Here is a 14,461-nt window from a genome sequence, read left to right as displayed (position 1 = left end):
CTCCATTTACCTCAATTCAACCTGTGTTTAAATACACAAATTAAATGTGGGATTAGGATTAATTGATTTCAAAACACATACTTCTCCATAACATTCTTGATTTGGAATCAAGAATCAAAAAGCAAACAACAACAACAACAACAAACGCACCATAGAAAAATAACCGACTCCATTGACCCCAATTCAACCTGTGTAGATTAGCATTACGTAACCTGTAAATATCAGAATGTTTCCATAAAAAAATTCATCACTGACATGACTGTAATCGAGGATAGGACACTTATAATTCATAATTCCTTGTCGGCAAATATTGTATTTGTTTCAGATCACAACAACTGCTTTCCAGTACATGTTTGGCCTCCTACTCGCTCGCTCGTCGTATTTGTGGGAGAGTTGCTTTGTTTGTTTGCACATGACAGACAAAGACCACAGCGCCGTGTTTGTGTTTACGCCGACGTTTCAAAGCTTGTCAGTGGTTGTTTGTGCTGTCACTCATTGACAAAAAAAACCCAGTGTATGCATTTTTGCTAGCCCACAAAGAATACATGATCACATCGTACAATTACAGTAACCGTGCGATGGAACCAAAAATTTCTTTTATTATCATCGTTGCCTTTAGCAAGGGGATTATTTGACTAAAAATAACAGACTAAAAGGTAAACCACTGCTTAGGAATGAATACCAAATAATGTAAATGAGAATTTTGCCAGCAAACAGAACATCAAGACTCTTAGCAAATAACATGGGCCGCCATTACGGACTAGAAGATGCCATTCTTCTGGCGCTTAATGGTCTTGTTTTTTTTCTTCTTCTTTTTTTTCTCGTGTCTGAAGGAGCTCGTGAGGTTACCCAGTCAAGGATTTCACCTATTCATGGGGCCTCTTTGTATGCACGCCACCATGTTGGCCTCTGGAGACTGCCGGTCTGAATACTGACTCAGTGAAGGACACTTCCCATTGTCATTTCAACTATTCTGCCCTCCCTCAGACTACTCCTTCCTCATTGACTTCCTCTTTCTGATCTTCTGCCAACCCCCCCCATCAAACAAAAGCGCATTTGATTCCGTCGGGGTCACAAGGTCAGTCGCCACAATAATTTCACTGCCTCTCCAATCCCTTCCATAAACATCCACCATAATAACTTGAGTTGTGAGCGGCCTCAATCCTCCTCGGCGATCGTAAATCAAATCAAATGAAGCTACATCTGTGCCCGTTGAATCCATAAATAAACATATACACGCCATTACCTTGACATAGGCGTGCGGAAACGACTACATTGACTTCTGATGAAGAATCCTTCACCTCACTTGGCTTTGAGGACGCAGACGATGAAGGTGACATAAGGGAAAGTTTCCATGAGACGGGCCAGCCAATAGCACGAGGGCACGTTGTGGCATTGGGGGTGATGACTGAGGCCAACCGTGGCAGGCGTGCGAAATGTCTGCTGATCTACAGAAACGTAATATTTGATGATTTATGTCCGTTTGAATGGGTGGAACCTATCGTGAAGCCCATTGGCTGCCACTGATTGAGACAGCCGACAAGTTCATTTAATCTGGAAGACGGTCAAAATTTGAGAACCACTGACCAATTACGACTTTTCTCCATTTGACTCTTGAATTCTCTCACAACTAGAAAACAGTATTTTCAGCAGACCTTTGGCAGACATGAAATGGAATAACTTGAAAGGCATGACTTAAATCTTCTTGAAGTTGACTGGCTCAAAAGTTTTCTGAGATGAGTAGGCAATTAATAACATGCCAAAAAGATGCATAATGCAGATATTGTGTAAGAGATATGCAGAAAATGAGATGAACTGGCAGATTGCGTTGGGAAAATAATACCCACATCTTATCTCACAACCATTACTCTGACTAAAATGAGTTTTAAATAAGATAAAAATTGATTGTTTAAAAAAACATGCATGCTCGACTAGAACATTCAAAGTGGACCAACCTGGGATCGAACCCATGACTCTGAGGCTAACATGCTAACCACTCGTCCTGCCCTATATTTATCATTATTAGTTAAATAAAACAAAGCAACAAAGTTCTCTCACATTGGCCCTGTTATTTTTTTTTAAACGACATATACGGTTATAAGTGTCCCTTTCAGTTCTTCAACGACTTCCCAAGAAATGGTGCGCCAACCGAGTCTCTTCCGTCCATTCAACAGGATGATTTTCTCCCTCTAAACTCCTTGGCCTAACTCCACAGGTACCACTCTACCCAGCAGCCCTTCACAAGCACACCTGCTGAGGCCATCGATTGATTCTCCCCAACTGCTCAATTGCGTGCCGCACTGCCCCGGCGATTAGCGCTGCGTGCCGACAATGAGGGCGGTACACAAAAAGGGGACAGTTTACAAGAACGGCTATCCTACTGAAAGGGAATAAACGCTCGTGGTGGATGACAAAGAGTCCGTTTCCTCAGTGGCGAGTGCCATTATGGTCACCTTGGGTGAAAGAGGAGGTCGGCCCTGATGAATGGGCCTCCCATTCTGCAAACATAGGCTCGAAACCTTCCAAACTTTGTTTTCTTTTTCCCCGAAGGTTCCTTGATCTGTTTCCTCTCTTTATACAAGTCGCGAAAGAGTGTGTGGGCTGCAGGCAAGACGTAAGCCTTGTTTGCCTTTCCCGTGACACTTGGTACAAAGTTCTCCACCTTGTGTTAGAAGCCACAAAGCCACAAAATCTTTTCAGGATCTTTTCGTTATAGCAACATTATTAAAATGAATTTAAGAGTCTGTGCCCCACATGGCTTCGCACCCTGATCAAAGTGTTTGCGTATTTTGTTGCTTGGTTTGCATACCTTGTCACAGGAATGTGACCTTCTAAACCAGGGGTGGCCAAATCCGGTCCTTGAGAGCCGCTATCCGGTCTGTTTTCCATATCTTCCTGGTCTAGCACACCTGAATCAAATGATCAACCCATCAGCAAGCTGTCCAGAAGCTTGATACCGATCCCGATGATTTGATTCAGGTGTGTTGGTGGAGGGAGATATGGAAAACAGACCGGATAGTGGCTCTCGAGGATCGGAGTTGACCACCCCTGTTCTAAACTATGGGTAAACTGGTCCTTGAGGACCACTGTGGGTGCAGGTTTTTGTTCCAACCAATCCAACAGAAACAGTTTAACCAATGGGGTTTCTGCTGAAACATGAAGCACCTGACCATTATGCACTGATTGGACTTCTAAGATCCCAGATTGGTGGAAAGGTTTCCTCTTATATGTTGGAATGAAAACCCACACCGACTGCGACCCTTTCCGGAATAGTTTGCCCACTCCTGTTCTAAATTGAAACACCCCCATGGCAGTATTATCTCAAACTCGGGCAACAGGACAATCACGCAACTAGTTATGTTATCACTTTTGAAATACACAACCAGGAGAATAAGAGTTGTTTCTCAATTTGCTTAAACCCAGGCTAAATTGATGGGAACATTCCGGAATAGGCCGGACAGTGTGAAATGTATCTCACCAAATGGACGCGGTACATGATGCTGATGCCGAGGGTCATGAAGGGTTTGGAGAAGTCGACGACTTTTTCCCGCTCGGCTGTGATGGTGAGGCCGGCGACTGCCAAGTCGGCTTTCTGAAAGGAACAACAGAGAACATCCTGTTCAAAGACTTGTTGAGCCAAGCAATGTCATTGAGAGATAGACTCAAAATAGTCTTCAGTTGGGCTACAAGTGTGGCAAACACATCCGGAAAAAAACTCGAGTAATGTCTGCTAAAACACAGGGTTGCAATTGCCAAGAGACAAACAAGGCTGTAAAATACAACTTTGAGGTCGATGTCATCTCCCCGGGGGACACAGATTGGAAACAGGAGCACATGGGTCGTTGCAGGAGAATGAAGGGGATTGTGAAGAATGCCTCACTGCAGATGGGACTACAAATGCATGACCTGCTGTTCTTTGTCAAATGTGATCCATAATTAATCAAACCTTTCGATCCCACTAAAAAAAAGTGGCCTTTGAACCATCACCTTCTGCTCAATGACTGCACTACACTTTCCATTCTCATCTGAAAATAAAACTATTTACCCCACCCCAGATCAGCCCAGTTAAAATATGGAAAAAACCTAGCCCCAGATTATTTATATCAATTTTTTTTGGGAATATATGTGACCTAAAACCTTTACAACGGATTACAAATTCATTTCATACCCCATATACTGTCAAGTTAGGCTTTTTTTCCATACAAAAGAACTAGTGGTGCATTAAATAATCCCATGACACATTGACAAAAGTCCTTATCATGGCATTACCAAGGATTGGACATCCCTTCAGAATGGCTAAAAAGACTAGATAACATTTTTTGGGGAAAATGAGGCCAATAAACTTTCAAAAAAACCTAGACGAGCTGAAGAGGATTTCTGACAAATAGTGGCAGTTTAGTAAACGTGCCACAAATCTATCGTCATTATTATGTCTGTGTTTTGGGCGAAACTGCAAAGACAGAAGTCTGTTTCTCGCGTATAGCGTACTCGAGACTCGACATAACCCGCCGCCGCGGGGTTTCGTCCTTTATTATCGGCAATACCAAAGCTGGGTTGGCTGCTTTTCTTTTTTAAAAAACTCCCAGTCGTTTGAAAGTCTGATTGGCTGCACCCAGCGCCGGAAGGAAGCCACACGCGGGGAGAGGGCGTCGAGGCAATTTCTACAAAGGCAGATCTTTTGCGAGATGAACACGCAGTAGTAACAGCCACTGAATTATTTATGGGACAATAGAATATTAATATTGATAACTGGATTTCTATGCCTGCCTGCTGTTATGCCTTCTAGTGTTTGCACCCGGGAAAAAGTTAGGTTTCCTATTCAATTTTATTTGGGATTTTCTGGCTTATTCTCATAAGGGTCGCGGGGGGTGCTGGAGTCTAATCCAGATAACTTGAATTTGGTGACGAGTCAATTGTAGGGCACTAAAAGACGGACAACAATTCGTGCTAGAGGCGATTTAGAGTGTTCAGCTAGTTAGCCTAGCATGCATTTTTTGGGGATTACCCAGAGAAAACCCACACAAGCCCGATAACTGGATTTCTATGCCTGCCTGTTGTTATGCCTTCTAGTGTTTGTTACCGGAAAAAAGTTAGGTTTCCTATTCAATTTTGTTTGTGATTTTCTGGCTTATTCTCATAAGGGTCGCGGGGGTGCTGGAGTCTAATCCAGCTAATGTGAATTTGGTGACCAGCCAATTGCAGGGCACTAAAAAACGGACAACAATTCATGCTAGAGGCAATTTTGAGTGTTCAGCTAGTTAGCCTAGCATGCATTTTTCGGGGAGTACCCAGAGAAAACCCATGCAAGCCCGAAAACTGGATTTCTATGCCTTCTAGTGTTTGATACCGAGAAAAAGTTAGGTTTCCTATTCAATTTTATTTGTGATTTTCTGGCTTATTCTCATAAGGGTCGCGGGGGTGCTGGAGTCTAATCAAGCTAATGTGAATTTGGTGACCAGCCAATTGCAGGGCACTAAAAGACGGACAACAATTCATGTTAGAGGCAATTCAGAGTGTTCAACTAGTTAGCCTAGCATGCATTTTTTTGTGGAAAGTGGAGTACCCAGAGAAAACCCACATAAATCCGGGGAGAATATGGATGATGTAACACCCAATTTGGATATTTTTGCAATTTTTTAGGAGTTACACGTTGGTGGCATTTTTAAAATTTATTGTTTTTGAAGCCAATTATTATTATTTTTTACCTGACAGCATCACAAGCGGAGTCGAAAATCAAACGTTTTTTTGCGCCGTTCTTGGATGAAAGTCGGATTTGAAAACACAAGAAGTTGAACATTCAAATGAAAATATACGGGTGAACAAATCCAAATTGACTCGCGTTGTATACAAAGGCTAATGGTAAGCTTTGTTTTTTTTGACATCTGTCAGACTACTGCAGTAAAATATTGTTCAATGTGAAAGGCAGTGGCAGTTATTGTGTAACCCCGGCGGTCTTTTGTCGCCGCCGTCCACTGAGCTGACAAAAGTGCCACTTTCTTTGTTTTATTTAATGCTTTTCTTCCGCCTCGAAACCTTAAGCCAGGCAAAATGAATTGTTTTATTCCACAGTGGAAGGAACTTTCCAAATGACCTTTGCCCTGTGACAAATTGAACAAAGTGAAATTTAAAAAGAGGAGAAGGTTTGTAAATTCAGGTTTGTAAACCACCATTATATAAATAACAGGCGTAGTATATTGCTTGCAGTTTTGACTCTTGACTTGTCACATTAATCACGAGGGAGAGAAATTTAAACTCGGTTGTATATAGATGGTATAAATAACCTTATGTCATTGGTAGAAAATGCATCGCGATCGTGAGGAAAGCTAGCATAGTTCATAGAGTCAATAAAAACACACTGACGGCCTACCTAGAATAAATCAGCGTCATTTATATCAAGTTTTATAGTTGCATAATCAATGATTTTTACGCTCTGTGGTGACAAAAGTCTCATTTCAACACGTTCTTTTTCGAAATCTGTCTTTATCGTATGTTCCTTTGATTCTCCATCTCAACTTAAATGCCATTTCCAGGTAGATGTTCATCACAAGCATTGATTTGTGTTCTTTCTGTTCTGATTTATAATACAGTAAAATGTTTACGAAGTAGCAGACAAACAACCTTGACGTGTTCCAACTATTTTCGTGCGCTTTAGAACGAACACGTGTCAAAGTGGCGGCCCGGGGGCCAAATCTGGCCCGCCGCATCATTTTGTGCGGCCCGAGAAAGTCAATCATGAGTGCCGGCTTTCTGTTTTAGGATCAAATTAATTATGAAGAGTATAGATGTATATTAAATTTCCTGATTTTTCCCATTTTAAATCAATAATTGTCATTTTTTAATCCATTTTTTCTGTGTTTTTAGTTCAAAAATCATTTTGTAAAATCTAAAAATATATAAAATCTAAAATAAACATTGTTTTAGAACTATAAAAAATTGAATATTCAGGGCTTTTAATCCAGTTCTTTTAATCCATTTATTTAAAAAAAAACTAAATATTATATCTAAGATGGTCCGGCCCACATAAAATCAAGTTGATGTTAAAGCGGCCCGCGAACCAACCCGAGTCTGACACCCTTGCTTTAGAAGGTTGAAAGACAAAAGGTTGAAAAGATTAAAAGCTTGAAAGGGAAGATTGCTAAGCATTTTTGGGGAGGTTTAATTGGACTTTTTGGTGGGACTTCAAGTCTTTTGTTTTTCGCAGGGATTCAACATTGACAATGAATCCCTGACAAAGAAACAAGACTTGACATTTTTATTCTGCTTGACAATCTTTGGCTGTTATTGCTAATGCATATTTTTTTAAAATACAAATTTCACTAACTACCACACACAAAATATGTCTACCTTAGACGGATAGAGAACACACTGCAAAAAATGTGTCAATTTTGGGGAAAAAAATCAGTTAAATAAAATTTCCCTCGGGTGTTTACGTGCAAATCCTTGGAGAATTTCCCTCAGATTTTCCGATTTCACGCACTAAATTTGATGAGATCAACATGTTTATTTACGTTGACAAAACTTACCCTTGAGATGAGTTCTCCCACCATGCCGCTCCACGTTCCATTGGCTCCCGGCGCTCCGTATTGTCCGTCCCCCACCAATCGGATTCGATATTTAAACTTGAGAATGGCCGCTAGCTCTTTTAGCATGTCCACGCAGAAGCCTTCATAGCGCTCGTTACCCTCCATTTCCTGGTGGTTGGCTCGTAGCATCACATACGGATTCTCCTGGATGCGTGAAAAAAGTTAGCGTTAGCAATCGGTTATTTTGGCACTCAATCATTTCAATTGTCTTATGTTCAGATATATTCAAATAACTGTTTGGGGCAATATTTTCTATATTACCATTCAAGGCGCAATATTGCACAGAGCTAAATGTCGGTAATTTGGGCCGATAATGACTAAGAAAATTCCGACTCGTTTCGAAGGGGACGTCGATTTGAGATGCAAGTGATGGAGTTAAAAAATGAACTTGTAAGTCAAAGCACTTCGATTTGGAAGAGTCGTGAGCAGAAAATATTTACAAGAGCTTTCACTTAGGTGTGATTTCTTACATACGTCGTCAATATTATACTTATGTATTGACAATAAAAGCATTCAATTCTATTGAATTCAATCTTGTAAGGTCACATGGTAATGGTTTCTCTTCCATTATTACATCCACCATTCAACTTTACTTTATATTGCAATTTGTGGCCCTTTAAATAATATCCTTTCTTAGGCTGTCTTTAGGTGCCATTTCTTACATACGTCGTGAATATTAAACTTGTATATTGACAACAAAAGCATTCAATTCTATTTAATTCAATCTTAAAAGGTCACAAGGCAATGGTTTCTCTTCTTCCATTATTACATCACCCATTCAACTTCACTTTATTTTACAAATTGTGGCGTTTTAAGTAACATCCTAAACAATACGACTCAAAATCAAGGTTTGGTTTTTGATCAATCTTACAATTATATCTTGCGCAGGGGTGCCGTAGCCTATCCTGGTCAACTACGGGCACCAGATGGGGGAAGGACATCCTGAATGGGCGGTTAGCCAATCACAGGGCACAAAAAAAACTTACATTCCTTTATATAGCCCTCACCCATCTTAGCATAATATATTAATAACATATGCCTTATTCACAATTTAGTGCAGTGTTTATTATCAATATTACCAGTGAAATTAGCACATGCAGGCTGTGTTTTGTTATGCTAATGTATAAAAAAACCTTCCTGTTGTACGTACAAGGCAATTTTGCTACTTATTCCAAATCTATTCCAGTTATTATTAACGACTGCCACTATGGATGAGAATATTTGCTTGCAAGATCATATTATTTCCACGTTTTGTGTTAGACTCGCATAGCAATCTGGCACTGAACAGCACTTCATTTTCTTTCTCCTCTGCCTGGAAGACGTTTATTTGCATTCTCCAACTTGTAATGATGTGACAAGACAAAATTTACCTCTCAAGCCTGCTCTTGATTTATGGGTGCGAAAAAAAACCAAATGGCGTCATTTGGAGCTTTATTGCCCAATAGCTCGTGGCGATAAAGCGATTTTTTTTTCCATATATGTTCTTTTGAGTCCACATCTCTGTCTTTGACATCTGTCCATAACATTAAAGATGGCAGGAATGGATAAAAACGGGACGGCAGTCTGTCGTTTTTGTGTTGGCTCGACTGCTGTCATGTCTGTTTTCGTCCTGTTTTAGTAGTTTAGACGCAATTACTTTGATTTAAATACTCTATGACCAAAATCCAAAAGCACTTTTAAAAGTGAGACACAAAAATTTCAACCCGTGAGAGTCAAAGAGCAACACTAAAAAAAAGCATAAAAAAATCCAATCTGCCAAATGGTTTTTTTTTTAAATATATTTGATTATTTGTTTTTTTTAATGAACCCTGATCAATTTGAGTGTGTTAAAAAAGAGAATAAAAATAAGAGAAACATGAAAATGAGGCCACAATAGTACATACAAAATATGATAAAAAGCAAAGAGCCACATTCATTTTGGCTGGGAGCCGCATGTGGCTCGAGAGCCGCTGTCCTAGGGTAAAACTATCCCTTTCTTAACTATGTTTTATTTCCAGCTAGAAAGATTTCCCAGGGAACAACAGCTAATCAGAAAAGAAACAATCTCATCTTCCACAATCACTTTTTAATCGAATAAAGATATTTTGATGCAGATTTTTTTTTTACCAAATAAAGACAACAAATCCACATCGCTCAATTTAACAGAGTAAGAGCATCATTCCGTTTAAACTACTCTGACAGGCACACTGTGTTCCAAAGTCACTTACTAAATCAAATATATTGTCGTCCTAAATGACTCGAAACTTCTCGAGTGAAATGTTCACTTGTTTTTGTAAAAAGTCGGTAGAAGTTTCAAAGCCATAAAAAAAAAGTCAAGACTTCTAAAGCAGCTCTTATTCCCAAACCAAGAAGAGCCTGCTGCTATACTGATAAGTGTAGCGGATGCCTCATCTGGACATTAAATAAAATAGACTAGCAGCACACAGGCGCTGCAATTTTTGCTATACTTACTCCATAGAAGCTGCAATTTAAGTGCTTCCTCAACAATTCTGGTTTTACGATGACTTTAATGCAGAAAGAAAGAGTAAAAACAGGACAAAATAATCAGTTCAGCATGATAGTGCAACTCTACACTCTTGCAAAGTCCAGGATATTAAGAACAAAACATATTTTTATCATAGTATTGCCTTCAGATGGGAGTTGAAGTTATTTTTAATAATTCTGTTTTCATGATGATGCTAATGGTTAATTTTAATGCATATAAAATAGTAAAAAAAAAGGACTAACATTCGAGTCCAGCATGATAATGCAACTCTACACTGTTACAAATCACATTATATTACGTTTTAAATAATAGTTTAAATAAGAGTTTAAGTCATTTTATTATAAATGACTGTTATTTATTATGTTGACTGTTACTTATCTACTAGGTTGACTACTTATTTATTATTTATAAAAAATAAAAAATAAAATAAAATCTGTTTGATTGTTGTTGTTATTTGTGCAGTTCCCTATTTATTTAAGTGGTTGACTACTTATTTATCTATTACTTATTAAATATTAATTTTTTCAGTTTGTTTGTGGTTATTTGTGCACTTTGTGATGCTTTAAATACTTGTAAAATGACAATAAAAGCATTCACCTCAACTCATTTCAATTTAATTGAATCTTGAAACAGGATGAAAAAATATACACCGTCTTTGGGTGTATAATTTCTATTTGTCTATTTGTGGATAGACAAAAGATTGACATTTATGTATGTATAGCTGTGTCAAAAAATTGCTAACCAATCTAAGACAGTTTTCATTTGTGTTATGATCGCGGCGAGACGCCGTGGCGCAATCGGGGAGATTCGGACCCAGTAGCGGGGAAGCAGGAGGGAACGAGACGGGCTGTTCTCATGACAGTAACTTTTAATGACTCAAAAGGGCTTGAAACAAAACCAGAGTATGGGGAATAGTACCTTGTAGCGATGTGTGCTGTAACACATTGCGTGTCACGCAGGACGATCCGACAATGACTAACCATTTCCGTGGTGTTTAAATACCAGGAGGTAATCAAGGATCGTTTGCAGCTGCTCTAACCTGACGGCAAGCCAGGAGGGACAAACGGGCCGCTCCTGACAATTTGTCAGAATTGAGCAAAATGAAAACCACGTGGTCATTTCAAACATGCAAATATGTATATTTCTTAGATTTTTTTTCACTTCACTTGGTGCTGAGCAGTTTTTAGCCTATATTTTGGATAAATTGGGACTATCTACATTCACCTAATACTTGTATTTCAATTTCCTTTTAGCAGGGCAGACCAAAAAAACGTCATTTTGGTCATTTTAGTTCCAAAGATACAACTCCACCACGTCTATTCCATTTTTAAAAAACATCCCCAAGTCTACAATTTCCATCTCAGGCCACATTGAAGATATCATAATGCAAACAGGTTTCCTTTTACACATTTTGTCAAGCTATTGCATTTCAGAACCAAGATAAACCACAATAAAAATACCACATAAAGACTATTTTATCTCCCAAAAGCAAATTATTGGCTTTTTCCATCACATGGCGACGCTCACAATAAACACCATGAATTGACTACAATGTAAAAAAAATGGGATCAATGATCACAAACGCGGGAAAAGAGATAATCAATTCCGCCACCGCCACGGAAATGGTGTCGTAAAACGGCGAGGACGCGACACGGAATGGCGCCGAGAATTCACACGTGCCGGGTGTCTATTTTTTTTACTGAAAGCGCTAATTTTAGAGCTCGGAGTTAAGAAATTCTGGAGGTGGCGCGCACAAGTAAGATAAGAAGGACAAAGCAATCGTATCGTGATGAATGCGGCGTGCCAGGAGCCTAAAATTGCCTCGGCGCTGTTTTTTTCTTCCCGAAGTCGGTTTGAGGGACGCCATATCTACGGAATGAAATCGAGCTTTTGACTTCATTCTCTTCTGAAAGAACGGTGACTTTCGTTAACACAGCTCGCGTCTTCATTGGCGTAAAAGGAAAGTTTCGTGTGAATGAGAGCTACGAAAATAGGGCTGTTATTTCGCTCGTTTCCGTGGCGACGCCGATGTTGGCGAATAGGGATGCTCGGAAGAGATTCGGGAGAATGGAGATGGAAATGAAACTTTTGTGCTTGGAATTCAGACGCGGGTGTTTGGACAGAGAAAGGAGCAGTTAAAGTAGAAAATATGAGTTTATATGCTAATTTTTAGGCAAACTTGAATGCATTTTTTTGGAATTGGTTATGCTTTTAAAAATGGGGTTATTATTTGTATTACAGAGTAAATTGAGTAACTTGGATAAAACTGAGAGTCAAAAACTTTGTAAAAAATGCTAATTTAATCGATTTATGGTTATTAATAAATCCATTCTTTTATTAATAACCATTAGTCGATTAAATTAGTATTTTTTTTAAGTTTTTGACTCTGAGTTTTATCCAAGCTACTCAATTTACTCTGTAATACAAATAACACCAAAATCTTTAAAAAATACTAATTTAATCGACTGATGGTTATTCATAAATATATTATTTTATTAATAACTATTAGTCGATTAAATTATTTTTTTTAAAAAGTTTTTGACTCTGATTTTTATCCAAGCTACTCAATTTACTGTCATTATACAAGTATAACGAGATTTAAAGGTTCACCACAAAGTGCACAAATAACAACAACAAACAGACAGACAAATAAATAAATAAATCAGTAATAAATAATAAAGAAACAAGTAATCAACTTAATAAGTAGTCAACAACATAAATAGGGACGTACACAAATAACAAACCAACAGATAAATAATCAATAAATTATAATAAATAGATAATAAATTAATAATAATAAATAGATAATAAATAAATAAGTAAATAATGATAAATAAATGATAAATAAATAAAAAATAAATAATAAATAAATAAATAATAAATAAATAAACAATCAATAAATAATAATAAATAATCAATAAAGAAGTAATTAATTAATTTGAGTTATTTTTGGAATTTGTAGTGTAATCATAATTTCACAATGCGGTACTCAAGTCATAGTTTTAGTTATTAGTTGTTTTAAGAAAAAAATACTCCTTACTCATGGAAATTAAATTTGAATATCCCATAATCATGTTAGTTAATTGATCACGGCCTCAATAAACACATTGACATCCTCTAAAAGGGTCAGATTCAACCAGTATGTGACATTTTGAGGAAAACATAATTATGAAGGAATCTCTTATAAAAAGATGGCAGGGAAATATGCAAATCTAATTTGCATACGCCAGGTGTGGCAGAGGCGTTTTTTTTCCCACTCCGAGTAATTTTGCGTGACGATGATGTAAATAAACATGGCCACTTACGAGTATGGTGGTGACGGTGAGAGTCGTGTTGAAGAGCGAGTGAGTCACATTGACGGAGGGGAGCTTCTTTTCCATAGAAAGTCCATCTTCAGAGTGCCACAGGCCAATCTGCCAATCACAAACACACACAAACACACACACAATAAACACACCATCAGTCATTATGTCCACTGGCTGGTACAGACCGAAAGAATGCTTTGCCACGTAGGAACGCTACGACCTTCACAAATCAGCGAAGGACGCCCAGACGGCGACAGACATGGTGGCGATGTGAGACTTAAGGCAATTAAGAAACGTCGTCGGGCAATTGCAGACGGAAGTGATTATGACGTGGTGGCGAGAGAAAAAAACAAACAAGGCGAAATGCATCGTTTAGATATAATATTTAGATTTTTTTTAAATAAATGGATTAAAAGAACTGGATTAAAAGCCCTGGCTATTCCGTTTTTTTTATAGATAAAAAAAATGGGTTTATTTGAGCTTTTTTTCTTAGTAAGGGAAAATCTCTCTTAATCATTATGTTCTATATTAAAGTGGAAAATAGAAAATATTTTTAGGTATTTTTAAATTTTACAAAATGATTTTTGAACTAAAAACACAGATAAAATTGATTAAAAATTGCAGTTATTGATTTAAAAGGGGGAAAATAAGGAAATATAATATACATCTATATCTATCATTTTAATTTCATCCTAAAACAGAAAGTCGGCACTCATGATTTACTTTCCCGGGCCACACAAAATGATGCAGCGGGCCCCATTTGGCCCCCGGGCCGCCACTTTGACACCTGTGATGTACACTATCATAGCACTCAATACGGCTACTCGATAAACCACTCCACAAACCCAGCCGTGCTAACCACGGGTGACAAAATAGCGGCAAAGGTTCAATTCCAGAGCTAATTTGTCGCGAAAACATCGAGGCCACTTAAAGGACCAGAGCACCGTGATTTAATTCCAGAGACATAACCCAGCCCGAGGCGTTATAAATGCGTGAATCTAAATAACTGGGCAACCCGGAGTTGCACATCTGCAGCGTTCTTCATTTGGTGGTTACACCGCAATTACAATAAAAGCAATCGTGCCGGC

The 14,461-nt window shown here is 38.4% G+C and overlaps 1 protein-coding gene across 1 annotated transcript in view; it reads right to left on the bottom strand.

Annotated features, from left to right (window-relative positions):
- The window catches only part of grik4 (glutamate receptor, ionotropic, kainate 4), a 220,526-nt gene that overhangs the window by 15,894 nt on the left and 190,171 nt on the right, over positions 1–14,461 (bottom strand). The window contains exons 14-16 of the mRNA XM_077610706.1: positions 13,374–13,481; positions 7,524–7,727; positions 3,479–3,592 (exon numbers count right to left, since the gene is read on the bottom strand). Of these exons, the coding sequence (XP_077466832.1) occupies positions 3,479–3,592; positions 7,524–7,727; positions 13,374–13,481 (426 nt within the window). The remainder of the gene's footprint in view (positions 1–3,478; positions 3,593–7,523; positions 7,728–13,373; positions 13,482–14,461) is intronic.

This window comes from Stigmatopora argus, chromosome 10 (assembly GCF_051989625.1).
Source record: "Stigmatopora argus isolate UIUO_Sarg chromosome 10, RoL_Sarg_1.0, whole genome shotgun sequence".
Lineage (NCBI taxonomy): Eukaryota > Metazoa > Chordata > Actinopteri > Syngnathiformes > Syngnathidae > Stigmatopora > Stigmatopora argus.
The sequence above is the reverse complement of the archived record's forward strand: the minus strand, read 5'-3'. Positions and strand labels throughout refer to the sequence as shown.